The 27,167-nt window shown below is 42.1% G+C and overlaps 5 protein-coding genes across 6 annotated transcripts; 4 read left to right on the forward strand and 1 right to left on the reverse strand.

The window, feature by feature from the left end:
* Nucleotides 1-4,222: 4,222 nt before the first annotated feature.
* Nucleotides 4,223-6,095, reverse strand: LOC117755389 (trace amine-associated receptor 3-like). 2 transcript variants are annotated; one of them, XR_004612587.1, is made up of 3 exons: nt 5,789-6,095; nt 4,739-5,664; nt 4,223-4,235 (listed from the first exon to the last, which is right to left on the reverse strand). XR_004612587.1 is itself a non-coding variant. In XM_034575161.1 (2 exons), exons 1-2 carry the CDS (start codon nt 5,959-5,961, stop codon nt 4,839-4,841), a joined length of 999 nt encoding a protein of 332 aa, XP_034431052.1. In that variant the 5' UTR covers nt 5,962-6,095; the 3' UTR covers nt 4,422-4,838. The 2 variants fall into 2 exon arrangements, 1 of the variants encoding a protein (XP_034431052.1); XM_034575161.1 differs by lacking the exon at nt 4,223-4,235 and having other exon boundaries at nt 4,422-5,664.
* A 2,066-nt stretch (nt 6,096-8,161) lies between these two features.
* Nucleotides 8,162-16,446, forward strand: LOC117755386. Its single transcript, XM_034575158.1, has 19 exons — nt 8,162-8,249; nt 8,833-8,894; nt 9,718-9,818; nt 9,938-10,165; nt 10,266-10,349; nt 10,502-10,607; nt 10,745-10,874; nt 10,972-11,215; nt 11,591-11,747; nt 12,223-12,310; nt 12,397-12,459; nt 13,080-13,279; nt 13,528-13,662; nt 14,094-14,281; nt 14,378-14,532; nt 14,641-14,886; nt 15,244-15,406; nt 15,735-15,827; nt 15,976-16,446. Exons 2-18 carry the CDS (start codon nt 8,852-8,854, stop codon nt 15,825-15,827), a joined length of 2,424 nt encoding a protein of 807 aa, XP_034431049.1. The 5' UTR covers nt 8,162-8,249; nt 8,833-8,851; the 3' UTR covers nt 15,976-16,446.
* Nucleotides 16,447-18,916: 2,470 nt separating this feature from the next.
* LOC117755391 (trace amine-associated receptor 13c-like) lies at nt 18,917-20,084 on the forward strand. The gene is made up of 2 exons (XM_034575165.1): nt 18,917-19,086; nt 19,271-20,084. The coding sequence occupies exons 1-2, from the start codon at nt 18,917-18,919 to the stop codon at nt 20,082-20,084; spliced, it is 984 nt and encodes a 327-aa protein (XP_034431056.1).
* A 1,550-nt stretch (nt 20,085-21,634) lies between these two features.
* On the forward strand, nt 21,635-23,544 carry LOC117755393 (trace amine-associated receptor 8a-like). The gene is made up of 3 exons (XM_034575167.1): nt 21,635-21,798; nt 22,043-22,563; nt 23,246-23,544. The coding sequence occupies exons 1-3, from the start codon at nt 21,635-21,637 to the stop codon at nt 23,542-23,544; spliced, it is 984 nt and encodes a 327-aa protein (XP_034431058.1).
* A 1,444-nt stretch (nt 23,545-24,988) lies between these two features.
* LOC117755394 (trace amine-associated receptor 8a-like) lies at nt 24,989-26,898 on the forward strand. Its single transcript, XM_034575168.1, has 3 exons — nt 24,989-25,152; nt 25,397-25,917; nt 26,600-26,898. The coding sequence occupies exons 1-3, from the start codon at nt 24,989-24,991 to the stop codon at nt 26,896-26,898; spliced, it is 984 nt and encodes a 327-aa protein (XP_034431059.1).
* The last annotated feature ends 269 nt before the right edge of the window (nt 26,899-27,167 follow it).

A 27,167-nucleotide genomic window follows, 5' to 3' on the forward strand; every position in this document is an offset into this window, starting at 1 on the left:
CGCGCGTCTCTTTTTGTAGCTGAAAACCGCTGCACTACTGCAGCTAAACTGCAGGAGGTGACAAAGAGATGTTTTCTGCTGCTGCACAAGTTCATCAGAGCTTTTACAGAAGAACAATATGTGGTAACATGCTATTATTCATTATATTGAATATAAATATATGTCCAACTCTTTTTAATCTACCGACGGTTGTTTTCATCTTCAGTAAATCCCTGCAGCTTAAACATCTGTTTTGTCGCTCGTGTGCAGCTTTTATTTGACTATATATCATCTGTTTAAATTATTTTTGTCATGAGTGTTTTCAGTTGGTATTATTATTAATTGTTCTACCAGGAGGTGAGAAGCTTAATATTAGCATAATGACATTTACTAATACAGTAAAACTGCTACAAATAAACACATAAACAAACACGACTGGATCCCGTCATAAACAAAGTAAAGCAGGTGGTTATTCTCACAGGGATTTTGTGAAGTGTTGAGTAAGAACAGAAGAAGAACAGAAGAAGAACAGAAGAAGAACAGCCTGTAATCACTGTCTGTGGGTTTGAGCTCTGAGACAATCAGGGAGATTAGAGGGGGGGGGTGGGGGGGAGGGGTGGAGCTGCTGTCTGGTGACTGATGATGACTTATTATCATGAACAGTACAGGTGAACGTGTCCTGGGCCAAGTTCACACGAGGCGTTCAATGACTCACAGGATCATGGAGGTGTCGTTAGCTCAGGAGCATCTGGAGGAGATTCAGTTGTTTTCCCCTGCCAGCTTCTCCATGCTCACCTAACCCTAACCTTATATAGATACGTGTGTGTAAAAGAAAGATTCCCCTTCATTTTTCTCCTTTTCATATTTCCTTATTTTACTTCTTATTTAAACTGATCATAGTTTCCTATTTTATCCCCTTTGCTGCTGGAACGGAACATTTTCCAATAGTGAGAATAATAAAAGAAAGTCGTATCTTGTCATATTGGTGTGTATCTTTAGATATCATATCGTATTTTTTCGTATCATATCGTATCTTATTGTATCTTACAACATCTTATAGTATCTTATTGTATCTTACAACATCTTATAGTATCTAATCGTATCTTATAACATTGTATCTAATCGTATCTTGTCTTATCGTATCTTATCTTGGTGAATCTTATCTTATTGTTTCTTACGGTATCCTATCGTATCTTTGTGTATCGTATCTCCTCGTATCTTATATCTTATCGTATCTTATCTAAATTCTACACATTTGTCCTGATACTTAATAAACGCTGTTTGAAAGATGTACACCTTGAAGATTTAGATTAAAATTTCACAATAAAGATGAGTTGATTCTGTTTATATCTCTTCTCCACGTTAATTTTTTGTAATGTTTCCTCGTCATTAGTCACGTTTTAGGGAGAATTCTGTTCGTGTTTCCTGTTTCTATCGTAAAGTTAAAGAGCAGCTGAAGAAGGCAGCGTCATTTAGAGAAGAAACACTCACATTGATGCTCAGGGTTTGTCTTGTTGAAGTTTAGACACACGTACACACATAAAACGCACAATTAGGCCACAAATGATGAATTGTAACGACATGAAAAGATGATTTATTTTTCATTTAAAACATTTATTGTCTTTAAGTGTTGCTCTTGTCAGGTTGCATCATCACATGCTGTGTTTTTGTTTGCGTCATGTGTCGATGTGTGTATTTGACATCATGTTGTTGCACTGGAACACGGATGTTTTCCTTCACACGACTGATTGGAGAAGAGCCGCTGAGATTAGAGGAGTTAATACAAGAAGGTGTGAATCCTTGATGAGAGCGATTCACGAGAGAGTCATTAACTACGTGTGGATGTTTGTGTCGTTAGGTCCAGAGTGTGTGTGTGTGTGTGTGTGTGTGTGTGTGTGTGTGTGTGTGTGCGTGTTCTGTTGTCTATCTCTCTGTTGGTCAGCGGGGAGTGTGGTTGTTGTTTTCTCCATGAAACTCTGAAAAGAATCTCCACATTTTTTCTAAATAATAATAACTTTATTTATAGAGCTTTTCAAAATCTAAGTTACAAAGTGCTTTACAAGGGCAGCGAAATAAAACCAGACTAAGGAATCACAAATATGAAAAAAAAACATATATTAATCTGAAAGAAGTCTAAAAGAAACAATTCTTTTAAATGAATTTTTAAAAACTAAATTCAATGAAATAGAATTAAAATTCAGGTAAAATCAGGAAATGCTCTCAGTACGAGGATCTCAATGTACGTGACGGCTCGTAAAATACTAAAAGGTCTGATATGCAGCTGCGAGAAAAGTCATGGAGAACTTTAAAAGTGATCAGTAAAAGTCCTTTTTCAAAATAAAAGTCTGTGATCCAATGAAAAGGCTTCAACACACGACTTTTATCCAAATGCTTTTACATGTAAGATGCACGTCTTAAATTATTCATGTACCTGTCACACCTGAACCTTTTCCTTTGCTCTTCGTTATTATACAAATACGTGACTGAGGAGTCAGAGTGTGTGACTCAAACACACAAATACACACGTGTTGTTTACAGCGTTTGTGGTTTTTCCACATTCCGTCTTCAGGGCACATGAACACACTGAAGTCGGACCTCACACCTCTGATTCTTCTGAGGAACCCACGTACGCCCAGTTTCAAACAGGAACACTGTGGTGGCCCTGAGGTCGTGTTTTCATGAGAACCAGTGTAACTGTTCTTCCAACCACTGGGCCGCTCATAACCACAGGTAAAGCAATATGGCCTGAACGAGACCATGAGTGTGATGTAGGCGAACATTATTAAAACTTAAATAAAGTAAAATCCAAAGGAGGTGAAATGAAATAGATTCCTCTCCTCCTTCCCCTGCACCTTCAGGCTGTGAGGCCTCTAATGTGTTTCATGTCACAATATAATTAAACACTTTTATTTCCTCTTTTTGAATCGTCCAGATTCTCCCACATTTGAGAAAGTAAATTTTAAAGTGTGAAATACAAAGAAAGTTGGTGCCGACTGATCAGAGACTAAACAAAAGGAAATAGATTTTTTAAAAATGAGAGCAGAGTTATAAAAATAAGAAATAAAGAGGTGAAAAGAATAAATCTGATTAAAAAAATTATTTACAGTACGGGAGCATGTTGCTGCCACAACTAAAGATGTTTTTCATGAGACAGTGAAAAGTTTATCTGAATAACAAGATGTTTGAATGACAGATTATCTTTATTATTCCAGAGACAGTAGAAATCAACTCCAGAGCTCGTGTGACAGACACTAAACTAGAATGTGCCTCAGTAGAGATACGAACATCCGACAAGTTCAATCAACCTGGAATGTAGAACGTGGATATTATCTGTTATGCAAGAGTTCATGGTTTCTACATTCTTTCTCTGCAGAACCTTCAGTGTTGTCACTTTACTGAAGGTGTTAAATCCTAGTTATTAAAAATAACGATTCTCATTTATCTGCAAAAGCTTTTATAAACATTTTATTTTATATATTTTATGTTAAAGGGGACATATCATGCAAATTCCACTTTGTTAGTGCTTCTACACATTAATGTGGGTATCTGGCTCATGTCTACCAACCCAAAAACTCTCGTGCGTTTTGTTATGGTTCCTCTAAGTCAGAAACGTCATGCTTGAGTGACTGGAATGAGCTTCCTGTGTAATGTGTCGTAACAATACACTGCAAGTCTCCCTACATGGCCTTTGTCAGCCCCATAGACTGTATATATAAGGTCAGCACGCGATTCTGCTTTCTCCGCTTGTTGTTGTACCCGTTGAATGTCGGGGTTCGGGGGTAAATGATGGTCTTCATAGCCCCCCCCACCCCTCTCTTTCTCTCTCTGTCTGTCTGCTTGTGTGCTTGTAGTGGATGGGCAGAGGGGGACATTTAATTATGTGATTGGGAAAATTAAAACTCCAGGACAACAGAGGGGGAATACAAAGTATGGGATGCATATTTGATAATTTATATCATATAAAATATGTAATTTATATCGTTTAAAATCATGGTGGGAGGGGGGGGGAGGGGGGAGCTGGCTCATTAGCATTTAAAGGAACAGGCACTCAAAACAGGTCACTCTGTGGAGGGCTGTTTTATACAGGGTAAAAAGGAGCTGTTTTATATGATCCTTGTGGTATTTTGACCAAAGTATGTTACAGACATTTCATTAAGACCCCAAGGAACCATATCAACTTGTGGTAAAATGGGCATACAATGTCCCCTTTAAGTTTATGGGATTTGTTTGGCTTTGTTTAGTTTTTTAACCTTTCTCTCTGTTACAGTGTTAGTTTTCCTCTCGGTGGTGACACAGCTCCTAAGTGTCTCCTGAAATATTTACAAGACCACAAACCCAAAGTGTCTTTATCAACCCCCCTAAAGCATAAAAATACCCACATCGTCTCTATTTTTAACTTATGTCCAACTTTTTATACAAATTCATTCTTCAAGTTTCAAGTTTCAAGTTTTATTTGTCATATTCAAGCTAATCCAGGTTTAAACAGTACAATGGAAAGTGCAGAAGGACAAGAACAGGTCAGCTCAGCAGTGTAATTAGAGCAATCATGAAATACATTCAAATAAAACAATGTAAAAGAGCTTAATGTAAAAAAGTCAAATACAATACTATAAAATTATATATATTAGAGGAGTGACAATTTAAACTCTATAGAAATATATATATGTATAAGTTAACAACAGATATGCAGAGGATTGTTGGACGTGAATTAAACTGTGAGTTTTTTTTCCATCTCTTCACCTCTTTTACTCTTTTTAACCTTTTGACTTTGAATTGATTTCCTTTAACTTCGTTTCTGTACAATAAATCTGGAATATACCCGTGCATGAAACGTGCATCATAAAAAACATCGTATTTGTTCAGTGTCTCAGCTCGCTCTTCACCAACTTGGAGTCAGAGGAGCCAGACTTCAGTATCTGCAGTGTAACGATGAGTTTCATGGATTTTCTGAACCAGGGGTAGAAGAAGGCGATGATCATGGGGTTGAGACAGGAGTTTAAGTAAAACAGACATATCAGAAAGGTATCAGATATAACGTTGACGGACTGGCCCTGGCCCGTGAGTGAAGCACAAAAATATGGACAGAGACAAATCAGAAACACAACAATGACAACACCGAGGGTCCTGGCTGCTTTGATTTCAGATTTCTTGACTCTGACTTTCACCAGAGCGACGGCTGTGATTTGGGAGCGCATGGCGCGGGCCTGAGCCACGACCACGAGGAACACCCTCACATGCAGAACGATGATGATGCTGACCGGGCCGATGAAGGACAGAAGTAGATCAACAAGTCCAGAAACTTGATCCTGAACTAACGCACATTCTCCGGAGCAGGAGTGGGAGCTGCCCGGGTCTATCAGGTTGTCCCTCAGCAGCACAATCTGAATCAGAGCTGAAGCCGCCCAACACCAACACACGTGGACTTTAACTCTTCTCTGAGTGAATTTGATCGGGTAATGCATGGGGTCACAAATAGCCACGTAGCGGTCGATCGATATCAGCACCATGTTTCCTATGGAGGCAGAGGTGATGATGTAATCCAAAATGATAAACACAGCACATATGTGGTCACCGAGCAGCCAGCAGCTGTCGAGGAGCACGGTTTGAAAGGACATGCGGAAGCCGATGAGGAAATCAGAGACGGCCAGAGAGAGGAGGAGGAGGTTGGTGGGAGTGTGGAGCTGCCTGGGGAGGAAAGACACCCAATACTTCACATCATTTACAGCATCAGTTATCATTGCACCGGCAGCCGCCGCAGTCGGAAATCTGTGAGAAGTCAAATAAATACATTCAAAACACATCTGATGACCTGAAGTGTGAGATGGAGATGATGACCAGCAGGTTGAGCGTCACCGTGAGCAGAGACATGGACGACAGCAGGAGGAAGGAGATCGTTCTCACAGGCTGAGGGAGCACGAGCTTCTTGCAGGACGAGTTGAGGAGCAGCGGGAAACAGAGCTGAGCCTCCTGGAGCGTTTGCATCACCAGAGCGAAGGAGGAGGCGAGAAGCCCACTGAAGCACCTCAGTCCCAGACCTGATTTATCTCTCCACCACGCACCTCCCTCCTTCTCTCTGGTGACAGTTCTCTCTCCACGGCAACCACCAAACTTCTCCTTTCTTCAGTCACTTCTTCTTTTTTCTTGCATCATCTATTCCCCCGACTTCATGTCACCCTCCCTTCCTCCACTGTTCGGCGTTCATCTTTTTAGATTTACGAAGCTTTTCCTTTTTCTTTGTTTATCATTGCCCCGTTAGGCTCATTATATAAACCACAGATTGTAAATAAAGATGGACAACGTGTCTCCACTTCCTCCTACAAACATCCCCCTAACATATCTTGCAAACAAACGCTGCCATCTTAGTCACGGACAGCTGAGATTGTCTCGTAATGGGTGGAGTGCGTGCGCATATCAGCAAGAGGAAGTTGAGATGTGTCGTCCATCTTCATTTTATTTTTCTTCAACAATATGTTTATTGAGTTTTCAACACAACACAAAAGTACAGAGAATGTAGCATAATAACAAATAAATAAATCAATAAAATGGTCCATTTGAAGACCGGTTGCGTCACAGCGGCGGGACCAGACTGTCCCATTTCAAAGGCTCCTTCAAAGGCTGCAACACATGCGTCCTCTGATCCCAGAGAAACAAAGGGTCCAACTGGTGGACCCCGCTTCAGCGATGAACCGCTTTTCCAAGAGGTAACGTCCAATCAACTCGACCGAACAGCAAACGCCACACAAAAGACCTACGAACACATGTCACGTGTCAGGATTTGCATACATCTTGGAGTTAACGTGCGTGTCTGCATTTGTGTGATGTTATGTAAAGCGGTAACTTTTTGCACTTTGTGATTGGTTGAACAAACCTGAACTTGTCATCACTCCGTCTTCTTCCCTGGAGCTAAAGCGCTGACGACACTGAACAATGAGCCCGTCAATCTCTTTCCTGCCCCGTTACATTCCAGACCAGATCAATTCAGCATTTAAGCTTCTAAAGATTTTGTTCTGTCTTGTACAATAGTTTAAAAAAAGCCAGCATGTCCAACCAGTTGTATATAGTGTGTGTTACAGAGCTAAATATAAATACAGCCGTGAGCAGGGATTTGCAGGTTGTAACCATTTCGTGCTTAAAGGCCAGAAAGGTTATTTCAGACATTTGAATTCTCTTTAAAGAAGAAGTCAGCTCTGTCTGGAGTTTGCATGTTCTCTAAGTCTCAGGTGCTTTTCTGTCCCCAGAATCAAAACTAAACATGGAGAAGCAGAGATCATCGTTCAGAGCAATGCTGAAGACTTTACTGTGTTTGCCACGGCCTTTTGTTAAATCCACTTATTACCCATTTCTTACACTAAACTGGTATTTTAACTCTTTTATTTTTGATTTTATTTAATTTGATTTTTATTCTCTATTTAACTCTTTAACATTTAACTTTTAATTTCTTTTCAAATGCATCTTTTTGTTGTTTTGTCTCATGTTGCTTTTATAATTTGTCTTGATGCTGTTCACATTATATATAAAGCACTTTGAATTGCCTTGTTAATGATAGATAAACTTTATACTTTATACAGTATGTCAGTGCTGTGACAGGATCGGTTCCAGCCCCCCCCCCCCCCCCATGACCCTTAAAGGATGAGCAGTATAGATGAAGGATGTCTTTTGGACTGGGTGGTACGGTGGTGCAGTGGTTGTTACTGTGGGCTCACAACAAGAATGTTCTGGGTTCGAACATGGTGGCTGACGAAGGAGCATTTAATCATCATATAGTTGTTCTCTGGGTTCCGCCGACACTTTAAAGACACTCAGAATATACGTGGAATAGATATTAAAATGTTTATAGACCAATCTGGGCCGTGTATCCACAACACTGTAAAAACGTATAGTTTGAGTCATAACACTGTTTGAATACTGTGTTGAATGTTGTTACTGATGAATAGTTGGAGCAACGTGCTCGTTAAGTCTCTGTGCTCCTTCAGGAGGAATCTTTGAACGATGGTGTTGATGAGCTTGACACCTGAACAGTGTCAGGTTGTCATCGCAGTCTGCATCACTAACCCTCAGTTAATTACACAGTGTTTGGAGCCTGGAATGTTCCGTGACAGAAGCCAGTTTGATCACAAGAACCAGAACGAGAATGTCCTGACTGTGCTGAGGTTAAAACAAGTGAACAGACACAGAGACACCTCAGCACGCTGTCAGACAGAGACCTGAGTCGTCCACACAGTGAAACGTCTCCTCCAACACAAAGCTGCCGCGCTTCAGTTCCTACCACGGTAAGAAAAACCTGGAAACTTCCCCTCCTGTCAGTTAATATGAGGAATAATGACTTTTAAGACAGGATACTTAATAATAATAATAACGTTATTTTTGAAGCACTTTTCCTGGTTTGTTAATACATTTTAATCTCTAATCTTTCAGAAGAAGTGATATTTGCACATCTGACAATACAGACATTTTAATAAAAAGGTAACTCACAGCTGTAGCTACGAGGGTCATTCATACGTGTGGATCGTTTTTGCTGTTAAAAAAAAAAGAAAAAGAAATTCAATATTTATTAATGGTCCCATCGATTGTGTTAACAGTGTTAATGTCATTTAGTTGGAGGCTCGATGGCTGAATGTTTAGTTCCCATGTGAGTTGTTCCCCTCTTTGTCTCTCCGACTGAATTCATCAAATAAAGAAGTTGAAAATCACTTTAGAAATATATAAATGCATACGTGTTGAATTTAGTTTGAATGCACCAGTTGAGAATGGAACACATCACAATTTAAATACGTCCATTTTATACTTTTGCACAATTTTCAGTTTGGAAAAAGTGTAACGGAGACTTTACAAGTGTGTGTAACTGTGTTTCAGATCCCGATCGGCCGCCAGCATGTTCTGCATATTATACCTGGCTGCACTCAGTGTGCTCGCAGGTGAGAGGTTTCACAACTCACACACAACCACTCACTTCTTTCACACTGATAAGATGTCGTTAGTAAGCCTCCTACAGATGAGCGACAAATTAACGAAAAAGAAAAGTGTTATGTGATGTTCTATCTTCTGTTTTAATATTAAAATAACATCATATTTTCAGTCAGAGGATCCTAAAATCCCCGATAAAAATAGAAACCTCCTGAAGAACTTGTAAAGGACGACAACCTGGAAACACCTGGAGGACTTGTAGAACTTCCTCAGTGACCAATACAGATGTGTCTGAATTCAAAGGGCAAATTAGAGCTGGACACGCTGAGAAGGTTTTAGTACGATTAGCTGTTCGGTTGAGTTGAAGCGTGACAGTCAAGCATTTGGCGTCTCCTCGCTTGCCGACGCCTTTACCTCCATGAAAGGGGTTTGTCACTGAGGGGGAATGAATCCTGGGATAAGTTGGGCTATAGGATGGATCCAACCTTTGATTCTCTGGGATGAAAGGACGCATTTGAAATAGCTTCGAAAAGAGAAAGTCTATTCACGCCACTGTGACGCAATCAGCTTTCAAATGGAAGCTCTGAAGGACGCAGCCGCTGAATTGAGACACATCTTTCAAACAGAGTAATGAAGCTACGAGAGGTGGAACCTGATTGGCCCTTCACTGTCACCTCATACACCCAAGTCAGCCCTTTACTTTGAAAATATGACCTCTTCTTTTATTTTCTTAAATCATAAAAATAAACCTTGACAAATTGACTCCTGAGATCTAAGTTTACTCTTAATGTAACAACAGATCCAACCAAAAACCATGTGTCTCAATATCTTCAGGTACGGCAACGACAACAAGCCAGAACTTTACCAGTTCAGGTGAGATGAACATCACGTCGTGCCCCATCACCTACTACGGACAGAGATATGACAAAGTATATGTGAGTAATATACAGTCAATGTGTTTTAATCAACCTACCAATTACGTAAATAACTAAATAATCAAATGTTTACAAGCTGACATGTTATTATGGATGTTGTGTCTCCTCCTGTCCAACAGGTGGGCTTCAACGCCAGCAGATTTGCTGTTTGCTTCAATGGCGAGTACGAACCTGGAATCAAGAACGACTGCATTCTGATGTCTGGAGGAACGGCTGACAGAGGTAGCATGAACATATACGCAAGAGAAATCCCAACTGGATCTGGGGTCCATGACCTTCTACCGAACCTGAAGCTCGCTGGGAAATGTGTCAACGTGATTACATTAAATGACAGTCAACAATCGGAGGTGAGAATCTGACGGGGACTTGTTCTGACCCGTGTTGTTTTCAGCTCTTCTGATTTTAAAAACATTTCTTTCCTGTGTTTTGTCCAAATTCTCTTCTCAGATTCAACAAATTGAACTTGGCAATTTTGGGCCACAAGCGATTCTGGCAATCCAGACGTATTCTGGATACACTTCTTTTGATGTCGTGAGTAAATTAATCAGGAGAGTATGACGGGTATGAGTCGGTCATTCTTCTGTTGGTTGTGTTGAGTCTCGTGTTTAATCCCGATTTATTAACGATAAATCTGTCGAAGTCTTGGACAGATTACTAAACATTTGTTTTTTGGCACTTTCCAGGAAGTAGACGAGCAGGTCAATGGCCTCACAGTCTCTAAACAGATATTCCATACAAATGAAACAAGAGCAGGCGTCATCACAGACATAAGCGGATGTAGACTCTCTGGTTAGTAAACAAAGTGGTTTTTAAAATCCAATTTTAGACCTCAAAAGCAAAAACCAAATGTTCTAAATCACAATTATGCTTTCTTGAGACTTTGGTGATTTTTTAAACCACCTAAATATAGTTTCCCTGACTTCTAGGCGTTGTTTACAAGACAAACACGACAGGTCGAGACCCAAGCATCTGCTCCACTGTTTCCTGTGATGCGAGTGGAGTTGCTGCTGCTGTCAGTGACTGTGGTCCCATGGAGCGCTGCAATGGAAATGGCAGGTAACATCGAATTCCATAAGTTCTTCATGAGTTTCAGTCGTTACCAAACACTGATGGTGTTTTGTTCCGTTTGAATATGCTCCTCCGCCTCCATCAGCTGCATCTCAAACAACGTGTGCACCGTGATCGGCTCCACGGTCATCGGTTTCGCTGGGCAGGTCCACGCTGTCCCGGACCGCTGTGGCTACACTCTGTTCAAGACCTCATCCATCCCCGGCTTCCAGGTGGTGGCCGTCTTCCAGGAGAGACGCCGTAAAGACTTCAGCTTTTTGAAACGTGTGATCCTGCAGCTGGACACGGCGGGAGTTCAAATCTCTCTGGAACAAGGGAGTCGAGTTCTGGTGAGTTACGGTCCATAGAACCCACTGCTGCACAAAGAGCTGTTCGTTCTGTTTGTTCAAAGTTTGGTGAAAGAACCCTGAACTGGAGAATCTGCTGATGTTGCTGTTGTCTTGATCGACAGCCGCCCCAGCCGCCGTTGATACAGAGCGCTAGAGTTTATTAATTTAATATTGAATCGTATGACTGAATTGGACATAAGATGAACGGTTCTCGAGATATGCGAGAGATTTCTGGAATCAGTAGACAGATGATTGTGATGCTTGTTTCTTTCTTTAATAATGAAAACCATGCTAACTATGAAAAAAGTTAAAATTGGATTCCACATTTTGCACGTGGTCTTTGTTCTGACTCGTTGCTCCGCTGCTGTGATGAAGCTTGACACCAGAGAGCTCAGACTCAACACCACAGCGATGCTGGTCCGTGGTGTGGAGCTCACCAAGGACCAAACTGGAGTGACGGCTAAGATGTCCGCCTTCAACTTCACAGTTTCTGTCCACTTCGATGGCTCCATCGCTCACGTCCACTTGACAGGTACAATCTAAATCCTTGATTCTTAGTAATTATAAAGGAATTATATTTGGGCTGAGGCTGAAGGTGCCATGTTGGGGGTGATGTATGTCGTCAAATTCAATCCTCGCTGAACAGGCACCACATACCTAATGAGAATCATATTTGTATGACTTGGTAGAGACAGTGATATGAGTACTATTTAAAATATATGTACTTTTCTGCATGTATATGTTGCATTTGATCTGTTTGTCATCTGCATTAAAGTGGACATGAAGTGCTGATTGATGGGTTTATTTGATCACAACCACCATCTGCTACCTTTCTTTGTTAATAACTGAGTCACATGCAAAACACAAGGTCTGATGATCTAATATGAGACGCTAATGCTAGAATCACTACGTTCGGTCTCGATCTGCTCGTCACTATTTGAAGCCTTTGTTTTGCTCCACTTGCAAAGTTCGTTGATCCGTCACTTCTCCTTTCTGAACCTGGTCAGGGCCAAATGGACCAGACGCACACGGTTTATGTGGAAATTCCAGTCGGACTGTGAGTGAAGAGAAAGTCTCCACACACAGTGTCACCGGGTGAGACCTCGAACACAGTGTCCCACACGAGCCAAGTTGTAGCTCAGATAAAATGAACTGATCTGACGTTGCTTATTGCCCCACAGCTGTGACACGCAGTATAACGAGGCTGCGGACCCGACTATCAACTGCAGCACCTCAACTGACTGGTAAATGCAAAACTGAACTAAGTTGTACTGAATCCTGGAATTAGACGAACTGGAGGTTTCTCTGTCCATAACCCTTATCACAATAACGTCGTGAAAACAAGAGTATAGTATTAGCATTAGCAGTATTTTAGCTTGAATGCAAGTTACTACACTTACTCTACCTACAGTTAGCTAGTTAGCTCCACCTTCGTGTATGTACCCTCACCGGTTTTGCAGAACATTTGGCAGAACAGCTCACTTTAATTAAGATTTGCAGGATTGATGACATGAAAGAGAGGTGGGTTGATTTTAGAAAGAGCCACATTGATCAAGAGCTGAGGACCACGACCAAAACCTGCCTCTGAAGTGACCGTTTACATTTCCACCAGGAAGTTTTACAAACTTTCACTGGAGACAAATGGGATTGATGTTTGTCTTGTGCCATAGGAACGGTCTAAATTATTAATGCGGATCTTATTTGATTTTAAATTTTGTATTATTGACTGATTGTATTTGCCTCTGTCCTGTCATATTTGATCTTGTTTTAACTTTGTAAAGCACTTTGTAACTTTGAAAAGTAATTGATATAATAATAATAATAATTTAATGTCCCGTCTTTATCCTCTGCCTCACTGGAACAGGTGTAACCTCCTGAAGCAGGCTCCCTTTAGTGCTTGCAACATGCAACATGACCCACAACCCTTCATTACTGCCTGCACACAAACGCTGTGTAATTACCCTGAAGTGGATGGTCTCAAATGTCAGTTCCTGGAGGCGTACGCCGGAGCCTGCAGCCTCTCCAACATCACAGTGGAGGAATGGAAGTCGCAGACCCGATGCTGTAAGGCTGTGACTCAGTATCTTCTGTCTTATGGTTTAAAATAAGACTATTTATCTCTACTTCAATATAAAGACAGGGTCCAGTTTCCAGTTGCAAATCTCAGCACTGGAACTGAAACATTACACGTTACAGGCCTGCTTTGTTGAATCAGACTCAAATACATTCACTCACATGTACTGACATTTTCTTGTGAACCTTCTGTGATCATTGTCTGCGATCAACACCTGTATCTGCGTGTGTGTTTGCAGCTGCTTTCTATCACGGCTTCTGTCAAGACACGTTCTGCAGTGATCACGAGTTCTGTGGGCAGAAGAACAAAGGGGGAACCGGCTGCGTCTGCCGGGCCATGTTCGCCTCCAAGTACAAATCAACCGGCTCCTTTGGTGAGTCGGCTTTGACTCAAGAGAGTCACAACTCTTTTTATCATTTGTCTCAGATTTACGGAACAACTGGAATATCCATAGACCTCACTTCAGGAATTAGAGGATCTGAATAGATGATGTGTCATCTGTCGTGGTGAGAAACCTCCTAACGAGGCCCTGTGTGTTTCATTGGCTTGCATGTTCAATTCCTTTGGCCCAATGAAGAGATTTGGCACCAAATAATTCCAAACATGATATGAATATAAATGTTAACAATCTTTTTCGTGCATGTAATAACATTAAGAAGTAATGTTAAAGAGACATGATATAAACTCTGGAAAGTGCCCGTTTGTCAGCCCCTTAAAAGATCTTATTCAACGTTGAATTTACATCTGCATGTTCCTCCTTCCTGCTATTTGGACAAAAGCTAACCGATCTTTATATGTTGTCAGGAGAGCCAATGGTCTGCGAGCAGAAAGCTGCTAAGCTGACTATGGCTAAATGTCTCTTGGAGGACAAAGGCATCGACTTCTCTGTCTTACATCTCAATGACGAGGCCTGCAAAGGTCAAATGGACAATGAGACCCACATGGTGACGTTCAGCTTTGACACGCACACAACCTGTGGAACCGTGATCCTGGTGGGTACCTCTCAGGAGAATGTAGAGTAACTGCTGCAGCCTTAAATGTTTAAATGAATGTGCAGTAACAATGTTTTTCTCCGTGTGTCCCTACAGGCAAACACCAGCCAAATCATCTACAAGAACACCATCGTGAACCGGAACAGCTCCACGTACGGCATCATCCACCGTCAGGACTCGGTTCATGTGGACTTCTCATGTCTTTACGATCAGCCGGACATCAGGAACTTTGCCTTCACACTCAGTGACAGGTGAGTGCTGGGTGTACGGTTCCAGAGGGGACGCCTTTGAGAACCAACAACTGAGCTTAACTTTTTAAGAGAGGAAGACTGAACTGAATTCTGTCTTTGCCTTTTCAGCTCCATCACCCATCATATTACTTCTGGACAATGGATTTACAATCTCTCCATGAAGGCCTTCAGGGACACTGACACCAAGGAAGCCTTACAACAAAGGGGTGAAACGCAACTGGACGAGAAGTTGTTGGTGGAGCTGAACGCGGATGGGCTGGATGATAAAATGGTTGTTTTGGTGACGGAGTCCTGCTGGGCGACCGACCAGCCCAGCCCAAACGGAAGCCTGAGATATGACCTCATCATCAAAGGGTGAGATCACAGACTGCATGACGATACGTCTCCATTTCCTCCCACTGTGCAAACATGAAGCCAAAAATATCCCAGTGATTGTGGAGCGGTATCAAGATCTCACTGATACACGAGCTCCACCAATCACGACCCAGCCTGAGAGGAAACTAATCGAGCCTTACCCGAACCCGACAGAGATTCAGTTTTTCCGGCACAAACCCGACCTCAGCCCAATGTTTTACCTGATCCAGATATTTTGGCCTCACTTTTTCTGAGCTTTCATGTCATCTATCTTTAAACACTCTATGGCTGAGACACACAAAGATGCTCGTGGGGATCATACCCCCTTCATGTCTGCTCTTCTGTCTGTTTGAGTAGCTGCCCTAACCCCATGGACTCCACGGTGACGGTGAAGAACAACGGACAGGGAGCATCCAACAGTTTCTCCTTTCACACATTCCAGTTCTTTGGCAAGGATGGTGAAGTCTTTTTGCACTGCAGAGTCGTGCTGTGTGTCAAGAAGGGTAACACCTGCATCCCAGTAGGTCGACAGCTCCTGACTAGATTCACATAAACACACACACAGATAATCATATTAAAGGGGACATAGCATGCAAATTCCACTTTGTTAGTGCTTCTACACGTTAATGTGGGTATCTGGCATGTCTACCAACCCAAAAACTCTGGGAAAAAAACACTCGCGCGTTTTGTTATGGTTCCTCTAAGTCAGAAACGTCATGCTTGAGCGACTCGATTGAGCTTCCTGGGTTTTGTGTCATAACAAGGAACTGGAAGTCTCCCTACATGGTCTAGATATTTTGTTTTGATGTTGGGTCTCAAACTGAACTTCTGTCATTTGATTTCCTCAGACATGTGGCGCGGGTGAGAGAAGACGCAGGTCCACCATGTCAAAGTATGAGGATGAAAACCCTGCCTTCATCAAACTGGCCTGGTCTTATTGAGTAAGTGCAATTCCCCTGCTGACGGATGTAGGGGTCCCCCTTATGCGTTGGAGGCTTCAACAACTGTCATTGTTGTCGATTGCGCAAGCACCAAGCGTTGGGTATAGATCAATGACTGACTATAACTTGGGTTTGGTTATTTTCTCAGGTTTCCATGGAGACTCGGAACGACCGAAGCTCAGGACACAGAAGGTTTCCTGTCCTGGTGAAGAGTCACTGATCTTTCTACAGATCTATGCTGGCACCAGACGTCAATGCTGATCCTTTCTAAGCTTTGAATATGTTTGGTCTTGATTTGGGGGTTTCTGGGCTTGTTTTCCCTGTCGGGGTGTAAATGATTTCTGCAGGAGAGGTATGGAATATATTCTCAGCTGAATGTGTGAGCGGGGCTTCCTTAGTGTTCTCCAGACTATACAGACTATGAAGAGTTGGCTATAAGGTTTTATATAGATGCAACTGGTGACAGCGCCACCATGTGGGTTAGAGTTAGTTAGTTCCTCCTGTAGAGCTTTGGTATGATTGTTGAAATCCAAGAAGAACTTGAACCTGGTCAGAATAAAAGTCATGTTCATTTACCTTTATTATGAAAGTGTATAATCAATAAAAAGCATCAGTGGAATGTAATGAGTTGTGTTTTCCGCTAATGAGGTTATGTTGTCGTCCCTTCCCATTGGTTGTGTGTCCATTTGTGAGGAGGCTGGTGCTACTTCTCAATGACCCGGTCCAAACTACTCAATAGGTCAAGAGAGAACTCGTAACATTTTGGTGTGGATCCAGTATTTTTCTTTTACGTTACCACATTTTTTTGTTACCACATAGCAAAAAAACATCCGTATGATGTCTGGGTTGTGTGTTTTTGAAATTTTCAAAGCTTGACAATTCATGGATTTTGATGAAAATAATCTGAATCTAGCAGATTTAAATGTAGGTTCATGAGGGAACTGTTGGACCTCGGTGGGGATATGAACTTGAGTGACATTTTAGTTATTGTCCCTAATTTCTGTATCGTCAAAACAGGAAGTTTTACCAAACAAACACACAAACACACACACACACACATGTTGTGTTAATAAACCCCTGCAGGGCTCGGTGTGACCCATGAGCTGCACCTCTGCGGATGAGGACAGTTTCACACCTGCTTTCATTAGCGTCCCATAATGACACGACTGCAATCAGAGGCGTCACTGCAGCACAACACAAACTCGACATCAACACACGATCAAACACATGATGCAACTATTGCTCCGTTCACCAACAGTTCAAAGTAAACAAGTAAACTTTGGAGTTTCACTTCAGCCACGACACATCAACATGAACCTGACGTGACCCACTGGCCCAAATCACAAACTAATCCACCTAAACTAACCTCTTGTGATATCAGCCTCACAAACAGGTTACAACAGTTTAACAGACGTCTCTTTACCAGACGTAATAGTGAGGCTGGTATTTTAAAACCTTTTAGATGTTTACATGTACGTGCATGTCATCATGCAACATGTGGTCTTGGACCGACTGAAGCAGAAACGACCACAGAAGCAGCTTTGAGGCGTTAACATGATTCATTATTTCCCCCACGACGGCATCTGAATCGTTTGTACAGGTTTGTAGCTGAGATCAGAGTGAAGGCCCAGTTTCATGATGGCCTGTAAATGGTTTGTATTTAAATTCATCTCGTCTCGATGGGGGGGGAAGTAAACTCCAAAGTTTTCTTCTGGAGTCTCAGAAGTAAACTTTGCAGCAGCCAAACTTCAGACAAACAACAGAAAGACCACAACATGCCTCCGTTCTGCTCGTGTGGAGTCACCCACGTGTCTGCAAGCCCCGGCCGTTCCATTCAACTGGAAGCGAGGTCATTGACACCATGTTTTCAGCCTAAAAGTCCAATGGAAGTGGCTAAACTAGCGGACTTAGCTACACGATGGTGTTTTTCCGAGGGTCCGTGAAGACATCACGCAGCACGTAGGACACATCAGAGGACACATCAGAGGACATTTCAGCACACTTCACCCACCCTCGATCAGCAGAGTGGTGATAATGGGTGAATTGTCATTTTTCTGTGAAATATCCCTTTAAATAAAACACCACATGTGACCACTGGAGCCAACTGGCGGTGTGGCTTGGTGACAGCGATGTCTTAAAGCCAGGCTGTGTAATATGTGCTGAGCAACAGCGCCCTCTGCTGCCACACACGGTGACTCCTTCTGGTTTTCATGTAGAGAAAAATCAAAGTCCATCAATGTGTCGAGTTCCTGAAACACAACTGAACACTGGATATTACCCATGATCCTCTGCTTCCTGAACCAGAAGAGCTTCGGTAGCAAATCCACCAAACTCTGTCAAGAAGAATTCTTCATGTTTTTAAAGTTTCCTGCTGAATATTGGAGATAAACTCTGGTTTTTAATAACTTCTAAGTCTTTTTAACTGATCCACAGTTCAGTGATGACGGTGCGGTGATAATAAAGTTTATTTATTTAGCACTTTTGGGGCTTTACAAAAAAATAACTTGTATGTCCCTCAGTAGAGTTCAGACCTGCGCCAAGGCCCAACAGCTGGCTTATGAAATCACATTCAAATTCACTAGATCCAGATGTTTAGATCTGCACCGAATTGAACAGGCTCATGAATATCAGTCTCTTTAACATGTCTGATGTCTTTCATCAAGATCCTTGAATTATTCTCTGAGTAATCAAAGAAAGTGTTGGAAAATGCCCTCGATCACAAAGTTAGTAAAAAACAATTCCTAATTCCTGGAATTCGTTCTGTCCTGATTCATTTCACATCTTCCCCCAAGTTCTGTGGTCATCTGTCCAGTAGTCGACAACATAATAACAATAAAACCAGACAATGGAGATAAAACGAGAGTGAGACAAAGGAGCGTTTTGTTATTATGGTTTTCATGAGAATGGGATGGACAGAAAAACCACAGCTGTCAGTCCAGTGCATGATGGAAAGCTTTGGGGAGGAGCTCTCCATAGGATCCCACGTCTCCATTGAGCTGTGGCATGAAGGAGGCACCGGGAGGAGCGAGATAAAAGAGCGTACGACTGGAGAGAACAACTTTGAGCAGTCGGCAGCTTCTCCTCTGACGATGGAGACTCCGGGGGGAGCTGTACTCTGCTTCCCACGACTCAACAACTCCTGCAGGAAGCCCAGCCACCCTTACACCGAGGCCATGCTGATCTACGTCCTGCTCTCCTCCATCTCCATCATCACCGTGGCTCTTAACCTGCTCGTCATCATCTCCATCTCCCACTTCAGGCAGATACGATCCTCTCACACGTTGTATTTTAAACACAGGTTCACAGATGTTGTCACACCTGCACATTAGAGTTCTTATCTACTGTGTATAATAGCTGCTTTCTTTCATTTAAACCCATGCTGGTATACCTGATGAAATGACTTCTGTGTATTACAGTACAGTGATGGTATTCTTCCTCTCCAGGCAGCTCCACACTCCCACCAACCTCCTCCTCCTCTCCCTGGCCATCTCAGACCTCTTCGTCGGCGTCCTGCTGATGCCGGTTGAAATCTTCTACGTGGAGAAATGCTGGTTCCTCGGTGACATTGTGTGCACGCTGTATTACGTCCTCGACTACATGATCACCTCGGCCTCGGTGGCCAACATGGTGCTGATATCGTTTGACCGCTACATCGCCATCTGTGACCCTCTGCATTACCCCGCCAGAGTGACGAAGAGACGGGCGCAAGTGTGTGTTTGCTTCTGTTGGGTTTCCTCTGTTTTCTACAGGATTCTGCTGCTGAACGATCACCTGCGGCAGCCAGGCAGGTCCAACTCCTGCTCAGGCGAGTGTGTCGTCGTCATCAGTTACATCGAGGGAGTCATTGACCTCGTCTTCACCTTCATCATCCCCATCGCTGTCATCATAGTTCTGTACCTGAGGGTGTTTGTGGCGGCTCTGGCTCAGGCTCGAGCCATCAGGTCTCACGTCGTGGCAACTCAGCGCTCAGGGACTGTGACTGTGAAGAAAGCAGAGATGAAAGCAGCCAGGACTCTGGGCATCGTGGTCTTTGTGTTTTTGATTTGTTTCTGTCCGTACTATTTCCCCACGCTGGCAGGTGAAGACACGTCCGTCGATGCCTCATCTGCAGCCGTCGAGATCTGGCTGACACATTTTAACTCCTGTCTGAACCCGGTCATCTACGCCTTCTTCTACCCCTGGTTCAGAAAATGTATTAAACTCATTCTCACACTGAAGATACTGAAACCTGGCTCCAGAGATATTAAATTACTGTAGCGACACACAGAGTCTTTAAACCAACATGCAAAGAGGTTCTAATGTTGTAAAGCACAAATCTCTGCTCATTATTGTTCTGTATATGTGTAAAAACCTTTTCATTAATGTTTGTCTTATGTTTAACATAAATTCAGAATCAGAATCTGGTTTTATTGCCAAGCAGGTTTACACATACAAGGAATTTGCTGTGGTGTATTTGTGCAAGTATAAATATAACAAATATAAATGATCTATGAGCCCACAGGTCTTATAGTTTGTGATTGATATAGTTTGTTAATAATCATTTAAACATAAAGACACAATCGTTGACAATGATGAATTAATGTAAGATAAAATGATAAATGGATAAATAGCAGCTGTGATATAGTGATGGAGAACTTTCAGTTTCCTCTGTTCTGTAGCTTTGTTTCAGAAAAGGTTTTTTAACTCACTTTAAAACAAGAATGTTCTTAAAACATGAATTTCAACTTGATCTCGTTGTTGAAATTCAGGAAAATTACAGGAACAAATATGTTGTTGTTTCAACTTGAGGCCAAACAGCAAATGTTCTGTGTTATTCATTTGTTTTAGTTATTCTTATATATAAATATGATAAACTTGTATAATGCAGTTGTGAACAGGTGAGTTATGGGGATTCAAAAGTGGTCATTTCATATTTCATTGTTTGTGTAATCTAACTCTTGTTTCCTAGAACAACAACAGACCAGAACAACATTGTTTAAATACATAGAGAATAACACACAGTCCTGTTGGATGTGAAGCTGCTTCAGAGTGAAATGAGGTTGACATGTGGAGAAATAGCAAAAGAAACGAGAACAATAGTAAAACAGTAACTGTAAAGGTCCTGATACAAACTCACACATCCACATACAGGGACACACACGTGCACATCCACGCACACACACACACACACACACACAGTTCAAGAACACGGGATGCAGTTAAAATGATGACTGCATCCCTGTTTCTATTAAATGACCCTTTACATCCATTTGCTGGTGAAAAGCAGTGATCAGCCAATTTAGTTTTTAATACTTGTCTGACAGGTGAAGAGTGAATTTGCACATATAGCTTGACGGGATAATATGATTTTTAAATGATCCTTATTATTGCAATTCAAAATGAGGAGATCATTGTATAGTTAAATTGTTTTGATCCTTTTCTTTTTATTTAGTTGTCTCAGTTCAGACTTTAAATTCAAAATGAATTTAAAAATGACTATATATAATAAATGCTATATAAATAAACTTGTAAAGTCGGGCATATTATTTCCCGTTCTCCACGTGTGTGTATGTTCATTTTTCGGTGAACTTTCCCTTTAAGCGGACTGCTGGGCCGTGGCAGAGGTTTGCTCTTTACTGATTAAAGTTTGTTTCATCATCTATCCTGCCTGACGACACTCAGCACTCTGAGCCTCAGTTTGACGTATTGTGCTTCGGCCTTCTGACAAGATTGAATTTGCATATGGGAGTGGAGGAAGAGACGAGATAAATCAGACTGAGACTTCACATCAGGGGGCAGTGAGAGCTCAGCAGCCTCCCTCTCTGGACATGGAGGCCCCGGAGGAGGCTGAACTCTGCTTTCCCAGAATCAACAGCTCCTGCAGGAGGACGCTGCTCCCTCACTCGGAGCTCATCTTCAGCGTCCTGTCCTGCATCACTCTGCTCACGGTGGCTCTCAACCTGCTCGTCATCATCTCCATCTCCCACTTCAGGCACAGATCAATTATCACATTTTCTCCACATCGCCTTTGAAATGCTTGTTTTTCTGGTTCCAGCTGATGAAACACTGATGAAAACAGTTTTGATTGATCAGTTTTTTAACATTACAGGCGACATAAATACTGTAATAGTAATATTGTGCTTAATTGAATCATGTTACAGAGTAATTCATGGTCCTATAACTGCTAAATACACGTCTACATGTATGTGTTCAGTGTTGATATTCTCCCATTTCAGGCAGCTCCACACCACCACCAACCTCCTGCTCCTCTCTCTGGCTGTGGCAGACTTCTGTGTGGGTGTCCTGCAGATGCCGGCTCTTCTTCTCCACAACCAAGGCTGCTGGTACCTGGGCGACCTCATGTGTGGCGCGCATTACTTTATAGGTTTCATCGTCATCAGCGTGTCCGTGGGAAGCATGGTGCTCATATCGGTCGACCGCTACATAGCCATTTGCGAGCCCATGTTCTACACCTCCAAAGTGACCCTGAGGAGGGTGAAACTCTCCGTGTGTCTGTGTTGGATGTTCTCTACCGTCCACAGCAGCTGGATCCTGAGGGACTTCTTAAAAGAGCCCGGCAGGTTTAACTCCTGTTACGGAAACTGTGTAGTTGTCGTCAACTTTGCTGAAGGACTCGTGGATCTTGTCGTGACCTTGTTAGGCCCCATTCTGATCATTGCCGTTTTGTACTTGCGAGTCTTTGCGGTGGCGGTGTCTCAGGCTCGAGCCATGCGCGGTCACATCGCAGCTGTAGAACGTTCAGAGTCTGCGAAAGCTACGAAGTCTGAGCTGAAAGCCGCCAGGACTCTGGGTATTGTAATCGTCGTGTTTCTACTCTGCTCCTGTCCGTATTACTGCTTCGCTGTTGCGGCTGAGAGTAACTTGGTCGGGGCGTCGTCTGCAGCCCTCGAGATTTGGTTGTTGTATTTTAATTCCTGTTTGAACCCTGTGATCTATGTTTTCTTCTACCCTTGGTTCAGAAAAACCATCAAACACATTGTGACGCTGAAGATTCTGCAGCCTGGCTCCGGAGAGGACAAGGTGCTGTAGAGAGAGAGTAGAGAGGAATGACTGGAAACTAAATATACTAGATTCAACCTCTGCTCATTATGTGGATACAAAAATGTGTTTGGTTCCGATGGACACCTGGTTTCAGGATAAATTAGGAAATTCACCATATATCATTATCAAATAAATTAAAATGATTCACACTAATACATGCTTTTCATTTAAGGATATTTTATTATATATTTCTTCCTAAGATTGAAGCCACTGGCATTAGAGGCAATAGTTCAGAGTACAGGCAAACTTTTTTATTCTAATACAAGCACAGTTATATAGCGACTTGCTTTAGCTGATTGTGAAAGTAAATAAATGTCAATTTTGTTTTTTTTACATTAAAAATTGAATATAAAGAGACAGGTCTCACGTCGTGGCAGCTCAGCGCTCAGGGACTGTGACTGTGAAGAAAGCAGAGATGAAAGCAGCCAGGACTCTGGGCATCGTGGTCGTTGTGTTTTTGATTTGTTTCTGTCCGTACTATTTCCCCACGCTGGCAGGTGAAGACACGTCCGTCGATGCCTCGTCTGCAGCCGTCGAGATCTGGCTGACACATTTTAACTCCTGTCTGAACCCGGTCATCTACGCCTTCTTCTACCCCTGGTTCAGAAAATGTATTAAACTCATTCTCACACTGAAGATACTGAAACCTGGCTCCAGAGATATTAAATTACTGTAGCGACACACAGAGTCTTTAAACCAACATGCAAAGAGGTTCTAATGTTGTAAAGCACAAATCTCTGCTCATTATTGTTCTGTATATGTGCAAAAACCTTTTGAATAATGTTTGTCTTATGTTTAATATAAATTAAGAATCAGAATCTGGTTTTATTGCCAAGCAGGTTTACACATACAAGGAATTTGCTGTGGTGTATTTGTGCAAGTATAAATATAACAAATATAAATGATCTATGAGCCCACAGGTCTTATAGTTTGTGATTGATATAGTTTGTTAATAATCATTTAAACATAAAGACACAATCGTTGACAATGATTAATTCATGTAAGATAGAATGATAAATGGATAAATAGCAGCTGTGATATAGTGATGGAGAACTTTCAGTTTCCTCTGTTCTGTAGCTTTGTTTCAGAAAAGGTTTTTTAACTCACTTTAAAACAAGAATGTTCTTAAAACATGAATTTCAACTTGATCTCGTTGTTGAAATTCAGGAAAATTACAGGAACAAATATGTTGTCGTTTCAACTTGAGGCCAAACAGCAAATGTTCTGTGTTATTCATTTGTTTTAGTTATTTTTATATATAAATATGTTAAACTTGTATAATGCAGTTGTGAACAGGTGAGTTATGGGGATTCAAAAGTGGTCATTTCATATTTCATTGTTTGTGTAATCTAACTCTTGTTTCCTAGAACAACAACAGACCAGAACAACATTGTTTAAATACATAGAGAATAACACACAGTCCTGTTGGATGTGAAGCTGCTTCAGAGTGAAATGAGGTTGACATGTGGAGAAATAGCAAAAGAAACGAGAACAATAGTAAAACAGTAACTGTAAAGGTCCTGATACAAACTCACACATCCACATACAGGGACACACACGTGCACATCCACGCACACACACACACACACACACACAGTTCAAGACCCTTATACTGTTTCTATTAAATGACCCTTTACATCCATTTGCTGGTGAAAAACATTGATCAGCCAATTTAGTTTTTAATACTTGTCTGACAGGTGAAGAGTCAATTTGCACATATAGCTTGACGGGATAATATGATTTTTAAATGATCCTTATTGTTGCAATTCAAAATGAATTTAAAAATGACAATATAAAATAAATGCTTTATAAAAAAACTTGTAAAGTGGGGCATATTATTTCCCGTTCTCCACGTGTGTGTATGTTCATTTTTCGGTGAACTTTCCCTTTAAGCGGACTGCTGGGCCGTGGCAGAAGTTTGCTCTTTACTGATTAAAGTTTGTTTCATCATCTATCCTGCCTGACGACACTCAGCACTCTGAGCCTCAGTTTGACGTATTGTGCTTCGGCCTTCTGACAAGATTGAATTTGCATATGGGAGTGGAGGAAGAGACGAGATAAATCAGACTGAGACTTCACATCAGGGGGCAGTGAGAGCTCAGCAGCCTCCCTCTCTGGACATGGAGGCCCCGGAGGAGGCTGAACTCTGCTTTCCCAGAATCAACAGCTCCTGCAGGAGGACGCTGCTCCCTCACTCGGAGCTCATCTTCAGCGTCCTGTCCTGCATCACTCTGCTCACGGTGGCTCTCAACCTGCTCGTCATCATCTCCATCTCCCACTTCAGGCACAGATCAATTATCACATTTTCTCCACATCGCCTTTGAAATGCTTGTTTTTCTGGTTCCAGCTGATGAAACACTGATGAAAACAGTTTTGATTGATCAGTTTTTTAACATTACAGGCGACATAAATACTGTAATAATAATATTGTGCTTAATTGAATCATGTTACAGAGTAATTCATGGTCCTATAACTGCTAAATACACGTCTACATGTATGTGTTCAGTGTTGATATTCTCCCATTTCAGGCAGCTCCACACCACCACCAACCTCCTGCTCCTCTCTCTGGCTGTGGCAGACTTCTGTGTGGGTGTCCTGCAGATGCCGGCTCTTCTTCTCCACAACCAAGGCTGCTGGTACCTGGGCGACCTCATGTGTGGCGCGCATTACTTTATAGGTTTCATCGTCATCAGCGTGTCCGTGGGAAGCATGGTGCTCATATCGGTCGACCGCTACATAGCCATTTGCGAGCCCATGTTCTACACCTCCAAAGTGACTCTGAGGAGGGTGAAACTCTCCGTGTGTCTGTGTTGGATGTTCTCTACCGTCCACAGCAGCTGGATCCTGAGGGACTTCTTAAAAGAGCCCGGCAGGTTTAACTCCTGTTACGGAAACTGTGTAGTTGTCGTCAACTTTGCTGAAGGACTCGTGGATCTTGTCGTGACCTTGTTAGGCCCCATTCTGATCATTGCCGTTTTGTACTTGCGAGTCTTTGCGGTGGCGGTGTCTCAGGCTCGAGCCATGCGCGGTCACATCGCAGCTGTAGAACGTTCAGAGTCTGCGAAAGCTACGAAGTCTGAGCTGAAAGCCGCCAGGACTCTGGGTATTGTAATCGTCGTGTTTCTACTCTGCTCCTGTCCGTATTACTGTTTCGCTGTTGCGGCTGAGAGCAACTTGGTCGGGGCGTCGTCTGCAGCCCTCGAGATTTGGTTGTTGTATTTTAATTCCTGTTTGAACCCTGTGATCTATGTTTTCTTCTACCCTTGGTTCAGAAAAACCATCAAACACATTGTGACGCTGAAGATTCTGCAGCCTGGCTCCGGAGAGGACAAGGTGCTGTAGAGAGAGAGTAGAGAGGAATGACTGGAAACTAAATATACTAGATTCAACCTCTGCTCATTATGTGGATACAAAAATGTGTTTGGTTCCGATGGACACCTGGTTTCAGGGTAAATTAGGAAATTCACTGTATATCATTATCAAATAAATTAAAATGATTCACACTAATACATGCTTTTCATTTAAGGGTATTTTATTATATATTTCTTCCTAAGATTGAAGCCACTGGCATTAGAGGCAATAGTTCAGAGTACAGGCAAACTTTTTTATTCTAATACAAGCACAGTTATATAGCGACTTGCTTTAGCTGATTGTGAAAGTAAATAAATGTCAATTTTGTTTTTTTTACATTAAAAATTGAATATAAAGAGACAGGTCTCACGTCGTGGCAGCTCAGCGCTCAGGGACTGTGACTGTGAAGAAAGCAGAGATGAAAGCAGCCAGGACTCTGGGCATCGTGGTCGTTGTGTTTTTGATTTGTTTCTGTCCGTACTATTTCCCCACGCTGGCAGGTGAAGACACGTCCGTCGATGCCTCGTCTGCAGCCGTCGAGATCTGGCTGACACATTTTAACTCCTGTCTGAACCCGGTCATCTACGCCTTCTTCTACCCCTGGTTCAGAAAATGTATTAAACTCATTCTCACACTGAAGATACTGAAACCTGGCTCCAGAGATATTAAATTACTGTAGCGACACACAGAGTCTTTAAACCAACATGCAAAGAGGTTCTAATGTTGTAAAGCACAAATCTCTGCTCATTATTGTTCTGTATATGTGTAAAAACCTTTTCATTAATGTTTGTCTTATGTTTAATATAAATTCAGAATCAGAATCTGGTTTTATTGCCAAGCAGGTTTACACATACAAGGAATTTGCTGTTGTGTATTTGTGCAAGTATAAATATAACAAATATAAATGATCTATGAGCCCACAGGTCTTATAGTTTGTGATTGATATAG

The sequence above is a fragment of the Hippoglossus hippoglossus genome, chromosome 21, assembly GCF_009819705.1.
Source record: "Hippoglossus hippoglossus isolate fHipHip1 chromosome 21, fHipHip1.pri, whole genome shotgun sequence".
Taxonomy (NCBI): Eukaryota; Metazoa; Chordata; class Actinopteri; order Pleuronectiformes; family Pleuronectidae; genus Hippoglossus; species Hippoglossus hippoglossus.

What these genes read in the sequence shown, in the direction of transcription:
- LOC117755389 (XM_034575161.1), bottom strand. Translation starts at nt 5,961, where the DNA reads ATGCAAACGCTCCAGGAGGCTCAGCTCTGTTTCCCGCTGCTCCTCAAC. An exon ending in ATCTCCATCTCACACTTCAG is followed by an intron (nt 5,665 to 5,788) that starts GTCATCAGATGT and finishes TTTCCTCCCCAG; the next exon opens with GCAGCTCCACACTCCCACCA.
- LOC117755386 (XM_034575158.1), top strand. Translation starts at nt 8,852, where the DNA reads ATGTTCTGCATATTATACCTGGCTGCACTCAGTGTGCTCGCAG. An exon ending in ATGACAGTCAACAATCGGAG is followed by an intron (nt 10,166 to 10,265) that starts GTGAGAATCTGA and finishes TTCTCTTCTCAG; the next exon opens with ATTCAACAAATTGAACTTGG. An exon ending in GATACACTTCTTTTGATGTC is followed by an intron (nt 10,350 to 10,501) that starts GTGAGTAAATTA and finishes GGCACTTTCCAG; the next exon opens with GAAGTAGACGAGCAGGTCAA.
- LOC117755391 (XM_034575165.1), top strand. Translation starts at nt 18,917, where the DNA reads ATGGAGACTCCGGGGGGAGCTGTACTCTGCTTCCCACGACTCAACAAC. An exon ending in ATCTCCATCTCCCACTTCAG is followed by an intron (nt 19,087 to 19,270) that starts GCAGATACGATC and finishes CTTCCTCTCCAG; the next exon opens with GCAGCTCCACACTCCCACCA.
- LOC117755393 (XM_034575167.1), top strand. Translation starts at nt 21,635, where the DNA reads ATGGAGGCCCCGGAGGAGGCTGAACTCTGCTTTCCCAGAATCAACAGC. An exon ending in ATCTCCATCTCCCACTTCAG is followed by an intron (nt 21,799 to 22,042) that starts GCACAGATCAAT and finishes CTCCCATTTCAG; the next exon opens with GCAGCTCCACACCACCACCA. An exon ending in TCACATCGCAGCTGTAGAAC is followed by an intron (nt 22,564 to 23,245) that starts GTTCAGAGTCTG and finishes ACGTCGTGGCAG; the next exon opens with CTCAGCGCTCAGGGACTGTG.
- LOC117755394 (XM_034575168.1), top strand. Translation starts at nt 24,989, where the DNA reads ATGGAGGCCCCGGAGGAGGCTGAACTCTGCTTTCCCAGAATCAACAGC. An exon ending in ATCTCCATCTCCCACTTCAG is followed by an intron (nt 25,153 to 25,396) that starts GCACAGATCAAT and finishes CTCCCATTTCAG; the next exon opens with GCAGCTCCACACCACCACCA. An exon ending in TCACATCGCAGCTGTAGAAC is followed by an intron (nt 25,918 to 26,599) that starts GTTCAGAGTCTG and finishes ACGTCGTGGCAG; the next exon opens with CTCAGCGCTCAGGGACTGTG.